This window comes from Physeter macrocephalus, unplaced genomic scaffold (genome assembly GCF_002837175.3).
Source record: "Physeter macrocephalus isolate SW-GA unplaced genomic scaffold, ASM283717v5 random_725, whole genome shotgun sequence".
Taxonomy (NCBI): Eukaryota; Metazoa; Chordata; class Mammalia; order Artiodactyla; family Physeteridae; genus Physeter; species Physeter macrocephalus.
In genome coordinates, this window is record NW_021145975.1 from 1 (window position 1) to 22987 (window position 22987).

A 22987-nucleotide genomic window follows, 5' to 3' on the forward strand; every position below is an offset into this window, starting at 1 on the left:
ACCTCATCATCAGCAAGTGCTCTCTTTTTATAGATTGACTGTACCTAACTTTAAGTTGTTTCCTGTTACTGAAGTAGGGAAATTTGTGAAATGTCAACCATCTCATATTCTACAGACTTCAGAATTAGGAATTTCCTATTCCACCCACTTTTCACGAGGAAAGGTGTAAACACGCACACATTCTCTCTCAGACACATTTTCAACAATGACAAATTATCTCAGGCCTCTGTTCTAATTGGGTCTAATTCACCCACTACTTCTGACCTCCTCTATCAGAATACTTACCAACTTAATAAGTAATATCATTGCTATCGAACAATACTGTTTGCTGTCTGAATAAACACCTGACATAATAGAGTGAAAGGAAATTAAATTCATGATTATAACCTGCGTGTAAAAATGTCTGGAATCCTAAGGCGTAAGTCAAAGTGACAAAGGAGGACTGAAATGAACGATGATCTAGTAAGTCAGTGTTCGTGGTAAAGAGTTACCAAACTCTACATGACTTTTTTACCATTTCACGCATTTGCATTTTCTCTGCAAACTTAAAAATATTTCAGCTCTACTGCGCCATCTGGTGGTCTGAAAGCATCTGATCTCCCGCTGCTGAGTCTGCTTCCTGGATCTCAGAGGGCTCTCTTGAAAATGTATCATAAACTTCCTTTGCAAAATAAAACCCAGTTTGAATAACGAATAAAACACCATCTCATAACAATCTCCATGAAGCAACTGTGGATGGTACCAAGTAACTCATTTAATCTGGAGAAACTTGATAAAACTATTTAGGATCAAATCCAAATAATTCAAAGTTTACACCACTTTCTCATAGAGCACCATCTCTAAGTACTCTAAATAACAACAGCCTTCATAATTATCCCAGATATAGAGGTATATATAGAATTCCAGTAAGATAGCTCAGGTTCTTCATGAAGGCAAGGGGTCATGACATCCTTCTAAGACATGAAGGAAGAGAATGCTAATAATTAATGTGTTAATTAACAAATATGTTCATTGGTTCCTTCGTGTAGAAAAGTGAGGTCTTAAACACCACGCAAATTTAGAAGGCACAGGAGGGCAATGTTAACGATTATTTCCATTCAGAAGTATATTTCTACCGCAAGATCCACTACCTTGCACGCCAAAGTCAGAATATCTTCGACTCTGTGTTCCGGCTTGATCATCACGGTCACGGCTTGATGATCCTGAAAGTGAACGTCAGCCTGGCTCTCCCATGAGCCGTCTCGGGGAACACGATCCACTGCTGATCCGTATATGTGCAGCAGGTCCTCCACCTGTTTTTAGATCCCAAAGGAAAAGGTGGACAGACTTGATAAGCAAATGATGGAAACTATTGGGAAAATGTCCCCTTAATTTATAGTTAGCCATTTCACACTCCTCGCATCCTGGCTTCCCACGATCCTCTGGGGCAGACAAGCCTGGGATTTCCTCATATGTTTAACCCACGCGCAACTGAAGCCCTGGGCGGCTGAGCGAGGTCAATCAACTCCTCCTCCCGAGTTCCAGCCACTATGCCTTAGCCCAAGTTAGAAGACTGCAGTCACTGACGGGCTGCTTAGTATCTACTCTTACTGCTCTAGAAATTGCCGGCTGACTGGGGCACAGTGAAATCTGCATCTAACCATGAACCCAGTGAATTTCAGATACACTCTCATCCACCGCCTCTGACACCCGCCTGCATTCTAACCATGAACTGCGTTTAACTTAATCCAAGCACGTTTCTCCTCTCTCTTATTTCTACTTGTTTTTTTAAATTAACCCCTAATCCTGGGCTAAACGGTTTTCCATCCTTCAGCTATTTCACATCTAGACACACTTCTAGAAATCATCCCCAACCATACCACCTTTCACAAACTTTTCCCAGGGAAGTTTTGTTTCCTAAACGTCACCATCACAGTAACTCCATGACCTCATGCTAATATGTACTTCTATAATTTATAAACAAAAATAAATAACATTTATTAAGCAACTCAGAAATGTTTCCCTCTGCTTAGGTTCTCACATTAGTCTGATGGTAAAGACAAGACTTGGGGATTTAAATCAAAAGACTGATGTTCAAGTCACAAACTCTACCGCTTCACCAGCAGTAGGACAGGACATTTCCCTTGCTGAGCCTTGACTTCTATTTTGTAAGAGGAGATACTGTTAATATAATACAATTGCTTAAGTTTATTAATTAATAATACAAACTTTGTGAGCGAAGGAGATCACAGAAGTCAAAACACCTTACACACCAGAAAACGTTACATTCAGATCCAACACTATCACATTATTATATCCCACGTATCATACACTAAAGTTGCCATTGATGCTTGACTTTACTTTGAATTCTATGCATTTTTTAAAAACCACAAAGCAAAAGATCCTCCTGTATAGGATCAAAATACTAGAATACATACAGTAAAGAAATAAAATAAAATAAAATAAAACAGGTTTAGGCAAAGAAAGGGAAGAATCAATCTTCCTGTGTTGTCTTTTTTTTTTTTTTTTTTTTTTTTTTGCGGTACGCGGGCCTCCCTCTGTTGTGGCCTCTCCCGTTGCGGAGCACAGGCTCCGGACGCGCAGGCTCAGCGGCCACGGCTCACGGGCCCAGCCGCTCCGCGGCACGTGGGATCCTCCAGGACCGGGGCGCGAACCCGGTTCCCCTGCATCGGCAGGCTGACGCGCAACCGCTGCGCCACCAGGGAAGCCCCTGTGTTGTCTTTTTAAATGTGGTGCTCGCTCATCTTTAAAGTGGCATTTCTGGATCTGTCACTTTCTGTACATTTTCCTGGAAAGATGATCACAGCCTAGAACAAAACTGAACCTCACGTGCCAAAGCAAAAGGAAAATAAAAAGAGAGAGACAGACAGACGGACAGAGGAGTAGATGCCCGGAGCCAAGGACACAGGGAACCAGCATGGACACCGGTTTCCCCTGTACGGTCCCATCTCACGTGGGTCACATTTGCTTCTCTGGTTAAATAAACCTCCAGGCACTTCTACTCATCTGAGCAGTGACTTCAACCACGTGCACCAGCAACAAGCAGGTACTGCCTTAAAGGCGCAGACCCCGCCTTTCAAGCTACGCTTGCTCAGAATCAAACGAAAACCCCAGCAGAGGTCACTGTGGAGTAAGAAACCACAAAGAGCCAGTCCAAGAGGAAGTCAAATCGTCCTGACTGCCACTGCAAAGCAATTCAGGTCTGCACTTTTAGAGCAGAGCAGGAAAGGTGTGATCTAGGATGGACCCCTGGGGGAGGGACGGGGAAATACAAATTCACAACTACCCTCCCCTGCCCTCCTGTCCATCCCAGAGAGACCATACTGCACACTGCCAGTTCACTCACCATTCACAACCCTCTGAGGTAGGCACTGTCCCGACCCTCCATTTAACAAGTGAGAATCATGAGGCTCGGAAAATTCTAGAAACTTGCCCAAACTCCCACAGTAAGCTGTGACTGTCATACTGTGGGGATCTGAACCCTGGAACTCGGGCTCGAGGCTCTGCCCCCCGCCACTGCACTACAGAAATACCAGCCCCGCAGTCAGTTACCTCTCGCAAAATGGGCACAAGGCAACTTTCTGGACTCTCTGGCGTTATTCTGGGCGCACACCATGCTCTGGCTCCCCTGACACCTGCACAAAGCACCAGCACTCTCCTGCCTCCAGACCCCTGGTCACCTCCACTTCCTTCACCTGCTTTACCCTCCTCACAGCCGTGCTGAAACCACATATACCTTTCAACCTTATTTCAAACACTACGCCCCCTCTTGTGAAGTGTCTCCTGCTCTCTTCATCCCCTAGGCTGCTCCCACGCCCCCAGGCGCTGAGATGAATGACAACAGAGGCTCCGTTCTCATTCTCAGTCTCTTTCAGCCCTCCACACAGTGTCCTGCACCCAGAACACACCCAAGCCATGGATGTTGAACTGGATGCAACGAGAAATTCACAGTCACACAGAGGCTTGGAAGGTAAAGCTGTCCATTTTAAGTATCCTATTCGAATCTATTTACACAGTGTCAAGTTCTTAATCCTCCCTAAAGTTTCAAGAAAAAGAACTAAGAGCGGATTACTGAAGGGGAAGAAGTTCTAGGCTAGGGAAAAGTGTACAGGCAAACCAAGAGATGCAAAGGACAAAAGAGATGTTCATATTCTATTCGATTAAACAAGGTTTTGTGCCTACAAGTGCTCTGAGGAATCATTTTCTGAGTCTACACTGTTGTCCTAAGATCAACTGAATGACAAATGAGAAGATGCCTATCAAAGCCAAGGCCATGGAAGGTTCAGATCCTCTCAAGAGATCCTACAGTGAACATTTACGTGTAATTTTTTTCCTGTGCATCTCACACCTCCCCCCCAGAAATGTACGCAATTAAAGAAAGGTAAAATCTGGCTATTCAAAGGAAGCAGTGAGGATGTAGAATTGATTCATTAATTAGAACTAGAAAAAGAAAAGGCTACTTGGTGCTTACAGATCTCCTAGGCTGTTGGAAGATGTACCCACGTGGAGGAAAAAACTGGATCGATTCCCTCAAGGGTCAATGTTATCCAGGCTGAAATCACATGCTTTATTTTCAATAAGCCAGATAAGATATTCTCCGACACTGTTTTTCATAAAAGGAACAGGGAATCGTGAAAATAAGCCCAGCAAGTTGATGTATCTGGAAAACTTTCTCTGCTTAGCCTTAAAGGTGCTACATTAAATTAATCTTCTAACCACCCACCCGGAAGTCCCCGGTTGGCTACCTCCGTTGAGCCCGCTGCACCTCCCACCCACTCCATCTCTCCCTCCCCACAGAATTAGTTTCCCATCAGCCTGTTCAAGGTTTCCAGTTCCTGGAGAAGACAAATGAAACAGCAAAAAATATAATAAACAGACAATGTGGGTCAAATCCCAGTCCTGTCAGGGCTGGTGATCTCATGTCTCTGGGCTTCTTTCTATTTCTTCACCTTTACAAGGGGCTAAAGCACGCCAGCCTCATGGAGAAATCAGGAGATTGGTGTGAGGAATGGCACTTGAAGGTACTACATAAACTGTAAAGAGCCATAAACAATGTAAAGATCTTTTTTTTTTTAATTTTTTAAAATATTTTTAAATTTTATTTATTTATTTTTTGCTGTGTCAGGTCTTAGTTGTGACATGCCGGATCTTCGTTGTGGGTTCTTCTGTTGTAGCACACGGGCATAGTTGCCCCGCACCGTGTGGGATCTTAGTTCCCCGACCAGGGATCGAACCTGTGTCCCCTCATTGGAAGGCAGATTCTTTACCACTGGACCACCAGGGAAGTCCCTAAAAGATCTTTTTTGAAGTTCAGTGTGGACTGTGGAATTACACTATAGTAGGCTTGACCACCGCAATTCAACAATGGCCACTATAAAGAACTGCATGAGAATCACCCCTTGTTTCAAGGGCTGGTCTGGTGCCCAGACCACCGCGTGGTCCAGCGCTGAGTGGCCACACACGAAATGCAACCTCACTGAACTGCAGCCAAGGCCACTGCGGCCACTACAGTTAAGGTTTGCAAATCACTTCCACCCTCAGGGTAGGGCAACTTCTACAGAAGCATTTCGTATTACTATCATATTAATGGTCCTGAAAGCACATGTCAAATTACTTCTGCCCCGTGTGCCTCAAGGAGAGAAAACTGAAACTCGGTGGGTTCTCACAGCAGATGCTTTTGGATCAAGTGGCTCATATTACTGCCTGGATCAGTGAAGGGAAGCGAGCAGCAAAATCACAATCCAGCTGTCACAAAGGGGCCCCAGCACAGTGGCTGATCAAAGGAGGTCTATTAGCAAGCGAGGTGAGAAGAGAACACAAAAGGAGTTATGCGCTCTTGGCTGTCTTAACAACAGCAAAATGTCACAGAGGACGTGGTGTCTATTTCCTTCTTGGGCCGAGGCCCAAACACCAGTTGATATGAAAGGGAAACAAAGACCTATCTATGTACTATCCATCTGTGCACGTACGGATGTTATGTACAGTTCCAGACTAAATGTTCTATTTAAACAGACCAGAGTTATGGTCAAGAGTAAGCGGTTTCACTCATAGCTTCCATTTAAAAAAACCAACATTAGCGGGGTTTTTCTTTCCAGTTTGGAGCTAACGACTGATGTGACAATACTTCATTCACTCACTGCCGCAGAAAGCTGGGACACCCCAAGCCAATTTTCCAGGAGAGAGAGCCAAGGCCCAGGGCTCCACAGCAACTGCAGTGAAGCTTCTGGGGTAGCTGCCGTCAGGGATCTGTTGTCACAATCTCCATAACAAACATTTCCCTTCAACTGTTGATTAAGACTCATTATTACTCACCAAGAAGTACCCTAGGAAAAGCTTTCCTTTTGGGCTGGCCAAAGTGTCCTTTAAAAAATGCTCAGATAAGAATGGCCTTATTCCAACCTTAACAGATTTCAAATTCGGGTGACTCACTGTTGGACTGTTCTATGATGCCCCGATTAGAATGGAATATCCTTAAATACCCGTGACCCCTCCTTCCTCCCAACACTCTGGAATGACTGCCTTTCTGTGTGACGCTAATGGACACGATACACTGTTTACAAACAGACGTTTTGTGCAAGTTATAAATATTCTCCAAGAACGATTAGCAAAGGAAAACTAGTGGAATGAAATATTAATTATTCAACCAGCTACAGGCAGAATTTTAAGTCCCAGAGACATAAAAAAACCAAATACCCTTCAGTCTAGCTGCAACTCACTTACTCAGTACTTATCTGAGTACTACAGTACAGAAATGATAAACACACCATTAAAATAGCCCTATATGTCAAAGGAATTTCTTCACTGTTGCTACAGCAGAAGCAATGTTTAGTTAAAACAAATAGGGATAAATGTTTAAATACATATACCTAAAAAAAAAGGATGCAATAATTCTCTCCTCTCACTCATTCCAGCGCCAGTGGGCCTTGTCAATTAAATCACAAGAAGATCATTTGGTAATTAAAGCCCAATTTAAATAAACACTAAGCTTAATTCTGACCATTAATGGCTATTTTAGCAAAAATTCATTTTCAAAGTCCAACATAAGTTCTGTTAATAGAAAGTGCTTTGATGATACAATTTCTAAACTCTCAAAGTAGGAATTTTAAATGGTTATTTAATGCTGGAAGACATACGAAAATTATGGGTCTTCATTGCAGATCAAACAGCTCTTCTCAACCATTAAAGGGCTACACCTAATATAGACAATTAATAGGCAAATTTATTAAGCAATATTATATCCTTAGCAGTGAGCCATGGATTGAGAACACACACACAATCAAGGGTCCTAGTTACAAGTGTGCTTGGGAGACATGACATATACATTTGGTGGGGTGACTAACCATAAAAGATTGTAAGAACCAAGTAAATAACAGTGAAATAATTTTTTTTAATCAAGTAAAATCCCTGGTGGACAGTGTATTTTGATCTGATTTTGAAATAAGCTCTGCATGTATATAGAAATAAAGGGACAGGGAATGGAAATTATTCATTATGAAAAGTCTGCCATTTTGATGGTATGTTTTATAAAAAAGGAAAGTATGGATCTGGCTTCCTCAGGGCCCCGTTTGGTCAAAGCTGGCCAAAGGAGGGCACAGAGACCAGCCAGAAGCAGTGCCCACGTCACAGCCTCCGCGCACAGGCACCCCATCTCATGACCTGCCCTCTGGCAGCCCCTGACCTCTGTGAGTGGGAGGTCAAGGTAGGGTTCTGAGCAGAGGTTCTCTATCCCATTTCAGGACAGCTCGGGCAGAGTTGCCCCCCCGAGTGGTCTCTATAATAACCATGGAACTGAGCCCATGCTCAGCACCCACGGTTGGGCCAACCTCCCATGGAGGCAGAATAGGTAGTTGTCTGTGGAGTATAGTTTAGGATCACCAGAAAGTTCCTCACTCACCTCCCCCCAGACCCATCACTGGGTCTAACACTCCACCATTCCTCAGATTTTTCAAACTATGGCCAATTCACTGAATTATCCCAATTAATTTGTTAAGTAATACTGCCTACTTCTGCAACAGCACATTAAGTTTGTCCAAGCCGTTAAAATCATGTTTCAACCTCAACAAAGAGTTTAGAGGTTTACTGGACATAAAACCTAAGAGAAAATGATTTGGTGAAGCAGATGATAAGAGAAATAGATCGTAACATGAAACACAGCTTTAAGGGGAGACACAGCTTTGTGTCTTTGAAAAAGACACAAAGAAGAGGCATGAGCTCACCCAGACCACCTTCACCCTACTCCAGAATTCCATTCAGAAATGGTTCTGAGGATCTACTTGGTCAGAAGCTGTCCTGGGACTAGACGGGGCCCCTGTATTCAGCTCCGCTGAGGGCACCAAAGGCTACTGATTCGCAGCATGATGTACTATGTGTGTGAAGCCCCCTGACACCCTGAGAGGAAAATGAAAGTTTGGATTCACCAAACTCTCAAATGACGGTAAGAACTGCTGAGGAATAGGGGAGGGATAAATGAAAGTTGCTATTTTGAACTAAAGCTGCTTTAGTCTAGCTAAACCACTTTGAAGATGGAGTTATCATGAGTTTAGATACCTTCAAAAATACTTGGCATTCTGAAAACATCTTTTACCTACTCGGGACCATTTGAGTTCTAACTTCACAGTATTTTCAACAGATTCCGGTAAAGATTCAGAACTAGCATCCCCTCATTAACTTAGCATTTGTGTCATCCAAGTAAAAATAAGATGGCTGCCATCTACGGCAACGTTTACCTCACTGGAGTTATTGGAGCTCTGAGGTAGCTGAGTTCCAGAAAATCCATGGCTGCCACTTGAATCAAATATCTGATAGGCAGGAGGGAAAAAAAGACTAATGAAATGGCTCTGCAATATTCGTTTGGCAGCTACCCTTTCTCAATATTGAAAAATTTAAGGTCTATGACATTTGATGAGATCTTCATATGGCAATGTGTACTATCTACTACTCTACTACATTTAAAGTTTTAACTTTAAAGTTGCTTTTTTTCTTCCCATAGGGTTACATATTTTACTTTTCTATGATATGTATTATTCAAGTCATCCTGGATATTCTTGATGCTGCTTTTACCAAGAAGTACACGTTTCTGAAGATGTAGAAATCAAAGTTGGCAAAGCCACCAAAATCAGGCTTATAACTGTTTTTTAATGTGCATAGAAGAAATATTGGGAAGAAATAAAGCTAAATATTAAAAGTGGCTGTGTTTGGGTAGAGGAACTAGGAATAATTTCCGTTACTTTTTCCAATCTTTATCTTCTAGATTTTGTAGGAGAATACTAAACATTAACAAACAGGCCATTTACACATTTACGGATACCTACTACCTCAGCTGCATTCAGTTATATAAATACCAGTGTCATATCTTTTGAAAACAAAAATGTTCAACCAAATGCTTTTATTTCTCAAGAAATCTTACATTAAGGGCATTTACTACATATGATGGGGTAAAGACCATATCAGGGTCATATCTAATTGCTAAATGTCAACATTTTATAAGCAAATTATCAAGGTATTTATTGTTATCATTTAATTATACAGAAGTGGCTACCTTGATTAAAATCAGAATTTGCCTCAAAGACATTATTTAAACTTCATAGAAGTTGAATTCAAAAACATAAGCCCAGCATTAGCCAATGGTTTATAGTTAACTATAGTCTATAAGGAAGAAATACGTTTCCATTTATAACCAACAAATGATTACTTTCACAACTAAAGTACAAATAGAACCACAATTTTTTTTTTTTTTTTTTACAAATGTATTTATTTAATTTATTTTTTTGGCTGCGCTGGGTCTTTGTTGCCACACGCAGGCTTTCTCTAGTTGCGGCGAGCAGGGGCTACTCTTCGTTGCGGTGCGTGGGCTTCTCATTGCGGTGGCTTCTCCTGTTGCGGAGCACGGGTTCTAGGCGCACGGGCTTCAGTAGTTGTGGCATGTGGGCTCAGGAGTCGTGGCTCGCGGGCTTAGTTGCTCCGTGGCACGTGGGATCTTCCTGGACCAGGGCTCGAAACTACATGCCCTGCATTGGCAGGCGGATTCCTAACCACTGCGCCACCAGGGAAGTCCACAACCACAATTTTTAAACGTGATATTCTTTCCAATCGTGAGTATACAAAAACAGTGGCCAAGTAAAAGAGATTCCATGTGAGTTTGCCCTCTTTCAATCAATCAACCCATGTCCCACCACCTCCAGCTTTATTGTTTTAGGATTACAGACGGGTCAAAGAAGTTGATTCTATCCCTGATACTCACCTATTTCACAAAACTGTTATGCACAATCAAATGTGTATATCCATATAAAATTAGAAAATAAAGTTCATAAAATGTGGCCCTCTCTGCCAGCATATTCAGAATAACAGCAACCCGTCAGAAGTAAAAACAAGAACTTCCTTGGACTTCATCACAACTCACTTCCCAACTCACTTAAATGATCAGATCATTTTGTGATAGCTCATCTTTTCAATAGTCTTTCAAAAAATAATAATCCTAAAACATATCGCTCAGCAACAGAAAAATCATTATCATATACTGTATTAACAGCGTTAGGAAATACTTCAGATATGAGTGTTCAAAATGTTCTGAAAACAATTCACTGTCCTTGGGCCACATTTCAACAATAAGCACTCAGGCTATTTTTAACTTGACAAAATGTTGAAAGAGCCGCCTTTCCTCCAGAAAACTAAGCAGCAGCAATGGCCCAGTGTTGCAGCATCCAGGTAGACCAAGTCCCAGCCCTGACCCTGCGTGAACAGCCGGGGAAAGGAAGGGACTCAACCTCTCCCGGTCTCAGGCTCCTCATCTGTAAAATGGGATGACAAAACACCTACTCTGTGTCATAAAGATGAAGTCAGCAAAGCGTCTGGCACCATCCATAGAATTTAGTTGCTGCTACTCTATTATTAATGTTACATGTTGGGTTTGGGGGTTTTGTTATTTTATTAGTATATTTACAAAGCTGTACAATCACCACCACCATCTAATTCCAGGATATTTTTTTATCACTCCCCAAAGAAACTCCATATCCATCGGCAGTCATTCCCTATGTGCCCCTCCCCCCAGCCCTTGGCAATCACTAGTTACTTTCTGTCTCTATGGATGTGCCTATCCTGGACTTTTCGTGTCAATGGAGTTATAAAACCTGTGGCCTTTTGTGTTTAGCTTCTTTCACTTAGCGTCATGATTTCAAGGTTCATCCACGTGGAAGCATGTATCAGCACTTTCTTCCTTTTTTTTTCTTTAATATAAAATCTATGACAATTACTTCTAAAGGCTTCTGTTCTGATGATTCTTATTTTTGTGTTACCATGGGCTGCAGATGTGAGCAAGGTGTGACTACCTCTTTGGGAGTGCCAAAAAGAGATTGAGCAACTTGTGTGTTTCCATTTGGGGAAAAAATCCATGCTAAGACTGCATCCCTTTGAAGGAACTTTTATCTCAGTCTGAAGGGTGATGAGCACTCATGATTTATGGCATAGCAAGGATTTCCCGCTAGGTCTGCTGTCCCTCCCACGCTGGCAAACTCACCTGAGTTATAGACGGTCTTTTCTCCTTCCCTTTTCTTGCGAGCGTGTCCAGCCCTTTTAATGAAGAAAATAAGCCCTTCTTGTGTCTTCCTCGCTGGGTCAGTGAGAGTGTTCTTTTCCGGAGAGCAGAGTCATCTCTAGAACATACCTAATTCAAAACAATTTAGAAAAATCTTAAGGCGCCATTATTTGGATGACAGAGAGAATTAACCACTGCCCTAGAACAGGAGTAAAGCCCCGCTTGCTATAAACGTGTTCTGAGCGGCCCCCAAAGCTGCTGCAGGTCTGAACATACCAGGACCGCATCCACCACAGAGATGTCCCTTATCTGGATAAACACGTCTAGTTACAACATTCTCATGTCTTGGGGTGGGGGGGGCAGCAGAGTCAGCACGACAACCCTCGGACCACCCGCCACCCCCCGCCGAGCTAGTACTATCCACAGAAGCCACCTGCACAGGAGTGACTTCAGAAAACGAAAACCCAGTGGGGCTCTCGGGAGAACGGATCAAACAACCTTCTGTGAGCCCTTCACATCCTTGTTGCTACTCCTCGGGGAGTCCACCTTCCTGACTGTACGGAGGTGGAACAGACAGAAGGGCAGACGCACATGTGACTATTTAATAACTGTGTGTTAGTAGTTGGAGTCCAAGACTGAGCAGCAAAGAAGCTGGGAGGCTGGGACTTTACAGCAGGACGCCCATCGTCCCTCCCCCAGCGCCTGGCCCCTGGGTGGTCCTGGTCAGTTACTGGCTTAAGTCACAGCAGAGCTGAATGTCAACAAGCTGGAGAAAGGTGAGCGGCCGCAGGGCTCCCCCTTCACGCCGCTGAACAGCCTTCCTCGGAAACTTACCAGAGCGTGGAAGGAGGAAACTGACAAGACGCCCAGGCGGCCCAGGGCCAGCTTGGAGGAGCGGCTGGCAGCAGCGAGGAGGCTCTTGGGGTTCGGCAACTCCCCGCCTTGCAGGCTGGCCAGATAGCAGCGCATCCTGAACAGACCCATGTGAAATTTCTCCAGGTTCTGCTCCCACTGCTGGATCTGTTTAAGCAAGAATAGGGCTAATTTAAATAAAAATGAGAAGCGCTCATGGGTCAAATTGAAAACGTGACCCCTTCCACAAACTTTAAGGAAAAAGTCATTTCAGCTGGTGCTGCTGCATGGTTGAAATGAGCCTGCCCTGCTCACCCCATCCCAAGCCCTCCCGCCCAAACACATGGGGTCGGACCGCACTGTACTTTATCAGGCTGGCCAAAGACAAAACAAAGCCGGTGGTCCCGATACAGTGCCGTGCCATGACCTTTGGAGAGCTCCAGCACTGAAAACCAGGCTGACTTAAGGCAGGACGCACAACTGAAAGTCAGTTATTTCACTTTGTTCCTTTTCCGTTCGCAGCCTCTGATCTTAATCCGATTAACTGGTCTGCACACAAACAGATGCTGGCTGAATGGAGGCAAGTGGCTGCACATTTCTGTACATTCTGAGGATGACTTAAAACTAACAAGCAGATGACTTCAGGCATAAGGACAAACAGAGCTCTTACTCCTATTTTAAGTATATTAGAGAAGAATCACCATCTACACATCTTTATTAAGACACATATAATTATTTACACAACAGAAATTTCTACGTATTCTTCAAAATTTAAGTCATGAGTTGGTAAAGAAGTACAAACTCTGGGGGCCACTCTCCCTTCTTCCAAGAATGTTAAAGTATGTTGTGTGTAAGTATCACCTTCCTTTAAACATAAACGAATAGGTGAAGAAAGGCTCCAGTAAGTTGCCAACGTAGGGATTCAGAACAGAACAGAAAACAGAGCTTCAAATGGTATTCAGAGCAATCTCGAAATTCAAGAGAAGGTCTGTAGTGAAGGCTTACAATGATTCGGTACAAGAATTGTGTCATTTCATTTGCACCAACTGCACCTCTAGTTTTGCCAAGTTTAGCACCCAAACAGATCCTAAACTTTCACAGTACGCTTTCCAGGTCAACCCGGGATCCTGGATAAATGATATTTTGAAGGCTCTCTGACATTTAACACTATGGTCCCCTCAGCCTCTGCCCAGGGAAAAGCAGGACAAATTCTGGGTGCTCCCTAGACCCCCTCCAAGTTCTCTGTATCCATTTCTTAGGAAGGTCACTGCACAACTTTTCCACATAAAAGAAATATGATGGCTACAAGGTCTAAACAAATAAGTTGTTGATCCGTCACAGTTTGTCTGCAAAACAACAAAAGTCCCAGAGTGCGCTGAAAAATCTCAATCTCCAGTTTAACCTCATTTAAGACGCTGTATGACCTTGCTAGTCATGTAACAGCCCACTCACGTCAGCCTTCCATCAATACCAGAATGACCTGTTGGCTTTTACAGGTGAAAAATGCCCAGCTCCACTGCCTGAGGAGTCTACTCATTAGGCATGAGACCCAGAAAAGCTGACACTTCAAAAGCACCTCTAACAACTCTGGTACCCAGCCTGAGTGAGGACCGCTGTTCTAGACTAGCACGGCAGTTCAAATTGAACTGCAAATCTCTTCGTGGTCTTGCCATGTTAGAGAGTTCTAGATTCCAGAAGTAATGGATGGGTATTCTGTAACCATAACCTACACATACCAGGAGCGATAAGTCCCAGCAAAACTATACTCCGAGTTCTGTCTCACAAATATCTTCAGTAGCTGACACCTGAACATCCACAACTTAGACGCATTCTTTTGCCTTCTAATAATATGCAGATATTTCTAGGTTGGGTAGTATATTAAAGCTTATCCCTCATCTATAACTCCATGTGAAACAGCTTATGAGATGCTTTCTAGGGGTTCTGGGGAGGGGGAGGTGGGGTATGAAAGGAAAGAAAAACAGTGAGTCATTGGATACCAGACAATAAAGGAGCCCATGCCATCCACAGAGGAATAAAAAGACAAAATACCAAATAAAATAAAACACAGGTCTATGCCAATCACTACAGATCAGGAAAGATGACAATCTCTCATATTTTCACGGACTTCTGCAGTTTACAAAGATTTTTAAAGGCATCATTGAATGTATTTAAATGACTACACATCAAAGCACCACTGGAAGGAAAAGACAGTTCCATCCTAAACAATACACAGGGAATCTTCAAATTTTGCCAGAAACACTTTATAATCTTCAGCACACCTAGACCTCTCTACCCAAAACCTGGGACAAAATGCAGGTAAGTTCACAGGAAGAAAATGAATTCAGATGCTTAGGTTTGTTGAAAGAAAGAAGGGGCTGGGAGACCCCAAAAGCCCAAAGCAGACCTTACAAAGATCAAGAAGTTTGTTAATATATGTGATTATGTTTCAAGAGAACTAGTATCTCAATCAGTACTGCACACTGTCGAGAAATTTTTTAATCTGACTTAGTAGAAAATGCAAATGAGAATGGACTTTATGACTTCTCCATTTCAATGATGCTTCCTGTCCTTATCTTCACTGAGCCACGGGGTGGCCAGATGTATGGTCAGACGCTAATCTGACTGTTTCCATGAGTGTTTGGGATGGGATCAACATTTAAATGGGTAGACAGAATAGAGCAGACTGCCCTCCCTCCTGTGGGTGGGCCTCATCCGATGAGCTGAAGGCCTGGCTAGAACAAAAAGTCTGACCCTCCCCAAGCAAGCAAGCATTCCTCTTGCCCGACGGTCCTTCACACTGGGATATCGGCCTTTTTCCTGCCTTTTGACTGGAACTGAAATACTGGCCCATCCTGGGTCTCCAGCCTGCCAGTCTTCAGATGCAAACCACATCATCTGCTGTCCTGGGTCTGTGGCTGGCTGACTCACTGCAGATCTTGGGGCCCGCCCATCTCTGTAATCACATGAGCCAACTCCTTATAATAAACCTCTTTACAAATATATTGTTCACACGTCCTATTGGTTCTGTTTCTCTGGAGAACCCTGACTGATACATCCTTCATCCCACAGAGCTCTGTGGCAGAGTAAGCTATCATTAGTCACACAGCTAGTCCATATTTAAAGACAATATTTCTCTTATTTTTAAGGTCATGGTTCTTTACAGAGAGAATCAGAGAGAGTGTTCAAATGAGGATCTGTGGTTGGATAAGAAACAATGAAATATCTGATTTTTCTATCCACGGACTCACCAAAGTTGTAGAGAAGGATGTGGGAGAATATGCAGGTAAAAGTCCAGTGAGGACATGGATTCAGGTGCTTGGGTTTCTTAGAGGGAAGAGAGAAGTACAAAGGCCAGACCCACAAGCTCAGCACAGACCTTGTAATACTGGGGACGTCTGTGGACACAGGCAAGGAGCCTGCAAGGGAGTTAGGGTCACCACACCCTCATTTCTCAGCAGAGAATACTGAGGCCCAGGGAGGGAAGTGACCTGACCAGGGCCACACAATAAGCCGGCCCCTCCAGGTTGGCCAAGGCCCAAAGCTGATCCTGATGGGAGCAACATGCAGGAACAAGCTTCAGTCAAGCACTTAGAATGCAGCCCCTGAGCCCTTGGTCCTCTCGCTCACAAGGTGGGTGTCGTGCGCTATCCAGTAATTACTTAGCAACTTTCAGTTAAATTTTCATCTAATTGTCAACTGTATTTCTAACCCACAAATCCCCAGGTGTTCTACAGAGAAGATGTCAGACTATCCACACTCTCATTTGGGTGAACATCTTGCCTCTCAATTGCCTACCAGCCTTGATCTTCAAGTTCAGCCCCAATTTAATGTTAACTAAAAGGAAAAACATTTTATTTTTTATCCCTTTATCCCTCAAAAGATGAGATAAGGATACATTTTTCTTAAATGAAAGGGAGAAAACAGAAGACAGTTTTGTATCTATGATACATTCTCCCGCAGTAAATTTCAACCATCGTCACCAAAATAGCAATATTATCCAACCTCACGCTTATCAGGGAATTTCTGGAGATTTTTTCCTAATATGATCAAAAATGAAAATGCCCCAAATCAATTCCTTTAACCCAAGACTGTTTTTTTTCCCCTTTTTCCTACATTCCACAAGTACTGATAATTGCCCCAGACATTTATTTCATCAGGACTTGAAAATCAAAACTCAACTTCTATGGAGCTTGAGCTTTCACTTCTTTAATACCTGTGCACAAAACACAAAAATAACATGAATGAAGAAAACTCACGCAAAGGAAGTTTTCATTATCTTTCATTTGTAAAAGAAAAATTATCAACAAAAAATTAAGGAGGAAAACTCCCATTTTTAAGCACTGACACAAATGCAATGCAAAAGTTTCCTCTTTATTGCTAATATAGCTATCTTTATTTAATGAGCTCAGAAAGGCTACGGTCTGCTCTAGAAAGTGGGAGGGGAAGGAGATGAAGGTTCATGCTAAAAATAACAGATGAATAAGTGACACATAAAAAAGATGACAAGTACATTCCTACCACACCCAAAACTCCTAGAAAAATATTTTCTGCCGTTTAGTCATTCAATCACAGTATTTGGTCATTTGTACATTTCTAGGTTGGTCCTAAAAGATAATTAGTTTTTCCTTTCTGGCAGAGTAAGTTGAAACACTCCCATGCAATATTTTCCAAGCACTAAAACCCACCTCCGCAGAAGAACCCAGCTAGTGACACAGAAGACACTGAAGTTAACTGGTAGAATAACCAGCCACAGCCTTAGAAAATCAGTTTTGTTTTGTTCTTCCCTTTGAGATATAATTCACATGCTAGAAAATCCACTCACCGAGTGCATTCATAATAAATCCATTTCCCACCAAATCAAGCGGAAAAATCCAAGTTATAAAAAGAAGTAAATTAAGGATTAATTTCTACTTTACACAAAACCATTCATCACATGGTTCCTTAGCAAGTGAAGCACAGTCTGATTCACTGAAGTCTTATTGAGAGGCTTGATTTGGTTAGGAGCACAGATTTGTGTTCAAGCTCTGCCACTTGTCAGCTGTGTGACATTGCACCACTTCCCTCACCTCTCCCCGCGTCCAACCACTCATCCATCAGGTGGGTGATACAGACAACTTGACCGCACGGAGTTACTGGAGAATCATACAGGATCCTGGCCTGAGATAGGAGCCTTGAGAAGTAGACTCGGAAACCATGAGGATGGAGAGCGAGGCAGAAGAGAGGTTGTTCCTTGGGAAATGAAGGAGTGAAGCCTGAAGGAAAGTAGCCAGGAGCTGGTGAGGGGCTGGGGTGGGGACCAGCCCAGGGAAGAGGAAAGGAGACATAGATGTGTCCACTCACAACCTGGAACCAAGTACCAGAGAAACAGATGGCGAGAAAGTTGCCCACTCTTTGGGAGCTCTTATTTCGTACTAGGAGCAACCTTATACACAAAGGGATCATTACAAAACAATGTGTGAGATAAAGAGAGACCCTGAGAATTATGGGAGTACAGAAAGGTGCCTGATGGCGAGGTGGGAAAGGGGGTCAAGGGCAGCTCCTTGGAGGAGCTAAACCCTTCATCACAGACAAGCAGGGGTGAGCCTGATGACAGGGGCAGGTGGGGTGGGGCAGTTTGCATGTGTGGTCTACGTGGGTCCTCTCTGCCTGAGGGAAAACCCAAAGAAAGAAGTGGAACCTACAGGAAGTTTGGCATTGTAGCTAAAGGTCGAGGTGGGGAGAGGTGGTCAGGGACTTTATCTTGGGGTCCACTGGGGGATTTTTAATCCTTGTAATCCCATGGTCAGATTTGCTTTTTAGATGCAAACCTTTCTGACCTTGTGCAGAAGAGGCATCTGAGGAAGGGCAAAACCGGCAGCCTCTGCAGCCTTACAGGGAAGAGAGAAGACAGTCCTGCTTCCACCCCTCATCTCTCACCACCTGCGTATCGTGCGCTGAAAATTCAAACGGCCAGGGTGACCGCAGCATTTCAGAGTGCTCTGCCTTGGCTCATGCTGACCCCCGGCCTGGAATTTCCTTCTCCATTCCTCTCCTGATTAACTCCTCATTCTTTAAGAAGCAATGCAGGCATCTCTCCTCCAGGAAGTCCTCCATGACTACACAGGAGGCTAAACTTCACGTGTGTCTTCCACAACACTCTGGAATATCATCTGCTCTGAGTTCATTCTATTACGTTGAAATTATATGCTCAGCTGTCTGTCACTCTGCTAGACTGCGGGCACCCTGGGCAAAGACAGCATCTTCGAATTCCCAGTCTGCACCCTCGCCTGGCCCAGAGTCTGCACTTAGTAAACGTTCGCTGAACCAGACTGAATGTTTAATCTCCTGCCCTCGGCCCGTCCACCACGTCCCTGCGGCCTGCTGAAGGATGGCTTGTCCTGGCCCAGCTCCTCCGTAATCTGGCCTTGTCTCCCTCAAACCCGCTTCTTGAAAACCCTCCGACGCTTTACTGCCCAAATGGTTTCCCCCCACGCCTCTCAGAGCACATTTTCCTCGAGGCTTTATTCATTTTTTTTTCCCTTCACCGCAGTCTCCGATGGTCTAAGTTCAATCCCCCTCCTCGTTATGATGTTCAAACTTGAATATTGAAAATGAAGCCTGCGGTGGTTCACAGAACCCAGCCAGTCCCAAACCCACCCGCTGCCCGTTTGCTCCTCCCAAGATACCATCTCCCTGCTGCCCACCTCCTCCCTCTCAGCCTCACCAACCCCCGGAAGTGAGAAAGGCCCAGAGAGTGGGGATGCGGAGGGGCAGACGGCTGGCAGGAGGCCAAGACCCGCCCAAGGGCGGGGAGGTTTTGTCCCTGTTCACTTGTTTAAAATAACAAACGGAAAGGAAAGTACTAACTGGACTTAATTTACAGCTCCTTCTCCCTCAGGACTTCAAAAGGAACCCAACATGTGGACGGTCTGCTCCACGGTGGATATGCCCCAACGCAAGTTGCATCGTCCTGCCCCAGAGTCGCCGAAAGGCCCAGGGACAAGCCCGTACAATGGCCGCGTTTAGGCAAAGCATGTGCCTACAAGCGGTACGAAACTCAGCCGTTACTACTGTGATAGTGTCTTTTTATCTGGAAAGGACATTGACAATGAACTCCTCTGCTGCAACACTTCAAAGAAAACCTGTTCCAGAGACTCTCCTCTCACGTGATGTAATATGCACTCTCAGTTCAGCTGTTACAAGGCTGTAAGTGACTATATCTGAGTTTCTTGGGATCTCTGGGGGAAAGCGCTATGTAAATAAATATTTTCTATTATGTAAAATAAAATATAGTGAAGTTGAGAGTTTTAAATGGTAACTGGATAAAGCACAGCTCAGTACTTTAGAGAAAACTATATACTTATGGGACACCTAGGAGGCCAGGTTCTTACTGATCTTGATTTGTAAATACCTTTGCCTCTGTAGCATCACAGAACATCCTCTAGTCCAAAACCATCTCATAAAAGCAATTCTAAGCATGTGCTTGTTTCCCCCCTTAATGCTTCATACTCTCTGTGTCTGCAAGTAAAGAGCAAACAGCTCTCTTCACAACCATCTGGCAAAAGAGTTAAGGACAGTGGGTATAGCAAATATAACTCACGTTACCCACCGCAAGCCTTCTGGGAAAACATAGATAAATTACAACCTTAACAATTGCCAATATGGTAAGGAGAGTATTTTCAGGTGGAACGTCTAAAGATCAACCCAAATTGTTTCTTACCAGACCTTCATAAGTGTAATATGAGAAGGTGAATGTGTGCAGGGGAGGGGAGTAGGGGAAGGGGTGAGAGCAAGGGGGATGGGGGAGGGGAGAAGTGAAATGAAAATTCAGCAGTATTAGGACAGTGTGCTTAAAATAACTGATGTAATGATTCTGTCAAAGAATGCATAATGGGCCACAAGCAATAATTACCCTTTCTTTAAAAAAGCTTCTCTTGGGACTTCCCTGGTGGCACAGTGCTTGAGAATCCGCCTGCCAGTGCAGGGGACACGGGTTCGAGCCCTGGCCTGGGAAGATCCCACATGCTGAGGAGCAACTAAGCCCGTGAGTCACAACTACTGAGCCTGCGCTCTAGAGCCCGTGAGCTACAACTACTGAGCCCGTGAGCCACAACTACTGAAGCCCGTGCGCCTAGAGCCCGTGCTCCGCAATAACAGAAGCCACCGCAATGAGAAGCCCACGCACCGCAACAAAGAGTAGCCTCTGCTCGCTCCAACTAGAGAAAGCCCGCGCGAAACAGCAAAAACCCGACGCGGTCAAAAAATCAACATAATTAATTTAATTTAATTTAATTTAAAAACAGCTTCTCTTCAGGCCAACCGACCACCCTAGACCCTTGGATTTGTGTAGGGATTTATGTGAAAGTAATTCCCCCCTCCCAAGAGAGAACAGCACCACTTTTGACATCATAAATTAAGCATTTACCAACTATGAAAAAGGAAATAAAGTTACATTTAATGAAAATTTAAATTTTAAAAAAATGTTTGCTTGGACTTCTTGTGGCCATAAAGAGAGAAAGAAAAAGGAGCGGGTGGAAAAAATGGCCAGGAGCATCTCAGTGTTGCCCAATTTTCCTTTTCTCCCCCTGGACCTAAACATTTGACAACACACAAGGACCTGAAAACTCCGAGCTGGGCATCCCGTCCATTGGACTAAAGTATGACTTTGAATTTAAATTTTAGAGAGCCAGTAAAAGTTAAAACCATACCTTTTCCCACTACAATCAATATGAAATTTTTAACTGGGGCACTTGAATCCATGAGTTGCATCTCTGATGACAGACTTTCGGATCCTGGAAATTCAGCACCCCAGGGGAGACGTAGTACAGAGAAAATGCAGGAAAAGCTATTTCTCCTTCTCCTCAAGCTTTTTGATTTGTCGTGTGAATGTGACACAGCATCACATCGCTACATGCCCCAGACAGACAGCTGCGCGGTCGGGACCTGTCTCAAGACTGGCCCTCTTCCCAGACACGAACAGGGTGAGGCTTCTAGGCAGAAGCAGGCCAAGGGCAGAGATGTGTCCGTCCCCAGAAGCTGCGTCCTTGTCAAAACCCCCCAAACCCTTCCACTCCCCCTCTATTCTCCTTGGCAGTTTCAACTTCCCTTTCAGTTCCCTGGAAACACTATTTTGTAGTTTGTTAGCTGGCACTCCTCAAATAAAATAAATAGCATATTCTGTTTCAATTCAGGAGCATAGGAAACTATCTTTAGTATTCTATAAAATTAGAGAAAATGATGCGCTCTGAAAAACATCTTCCATATAAACTGTTAAACTTCTGCTGTGTTGCTCTGGGCCAGGCCTTCATAACTGCACGTCCAGATCAGGGCCAACACGTATTCTCTACTTCAGTCAGCCCCTCACCAGCATGACCACCGCCAAGCCACTGCCAGATTCATCTTCCAAAGAGAATGCATTCATCACGATTTTCGTCCCAACTTAAAAACCTATATTCCTCCCTTAGATCTAGAGGCTATAATAAACCTTACAGCCCAGGGTTATTTTTAAGACCCTGAAAAAGCTGCACCAGTACCCGCCCCACAAAACCACCAGCTATTCATCACTTCCTAGCCCACACCTCTACTCCCATGTGCTCAGCAGCCTCAAGCAACCACTGTTACTCCTACAGTTGACCCTTGAACAGTAAGGATCTGAACTGCGCGGGTCTGCTTATATGCAGATTTTTTTTTTAGTCAAGACTATATACTACAGTACCACACGATCGTGGTTGGCTGAATACAGAGGGCCAACTGTAAGTTATACACTGGAGGGTTGGAGTCCCTAATCCTTGAGTTATTCAAGGGTCAACTAGACGTCCAAATTGTCCTACCATGCGCCCCACTCTCCTCCCAGCCTGGATCAGCTTTCATACCAACACACCTCTTACCAATTTTTTAAGGCCATATTCTTCCAGGAAGCCTCCTCCATCTCCTCTAGATCACAGCACAGCTCAACCCCTGATGCCTCATAGCATTTGATGACTATGCTAGTTGGTACTAACTTATACCATTCTAGAATATTCTTTAGTTTCAGGTTTATGAGGCCTGCTTTCTAACTAAATAACACATTTTTTAGAAACAGGGTCCATACTTTATAATTATTTTTACATTTTGAAGCTATAGGCATCTGTTAGGTATGCCGATATCTGAAGATGGACAAATAAGCGAGAGGGAAGGATTGGGAAGGGAGAGAGACGACACAGGATATCAGAAAAGGAGAAGCAAAGATGGATCCAGGTATCGCAGAAGATCTGTCTCAACTGTGCCATCATTTAGAAATACTTGATGAAGGGGCAAGAGGTGGGAACTACTTGGTTATTTGACTATTGCCAATTGATAAATCCCAAATTCTTAGTGTAACACAAATATATCACTTGAATGCATGCCTTTCATCAGTTTCTTATTTACAGCCAGAAATTTCTTTCTACACATTCTAAGTTCTTCATATATATGCAGGCAGAAAAAAAATTCTAAGCAAGGTTAAATATTCAAACACAATTAGAAGATTGATAATGTACTGTTTGATTTGTGATTTAAGTCAAACGCTATAGGGAAAATTCTTTCCTGATGGGGTGTCCAAACTGTTGTATTGCCATTTTTTTTGGTTTTGGTTTTTTTTTTTTTTTT

General features: G+C 43.7%; 1 protein-coding gene across 9 annotated transcripts in view; it reads right to left on the minus strand.

Annotated features, from left to right (window-relative positions):
- Positions 1 to 1077: 1077 nt before the first annotated feature.
- Positions 1078 to 22987, minus strand: part of LOC114485185 (rho guanine nucleotide exchange factor TIAM2-like) — a 43873-nt gene continuing 21963 nt past the window's right edge. For 2 of the 9 annotated variants that reach the window (XM_028486108.2, XM_028486109.2), the window contains exons 7-10: positions 12365 to 12550; positions 11513 to 11659; positions 8727 to 8798; positions 1078 to 1292 (exon numbers count right to left, since the gene is read on the minus strand). In XM_028486108.2, the coding sequence (XP_028341909.1) occupies positions 1098 to 1292; positions 8727 to 8798; positions 11513 to 11659; positions 12365 to 12550 (600 nt within the window). In that variant the 3' untranslated portion in view covers positions 1078 to 1097. The other 7 variants (XM_028486110.2, XM_028486111.2, XM_028486112.2 and 4 more) reach the window with 6 other exon arrangements.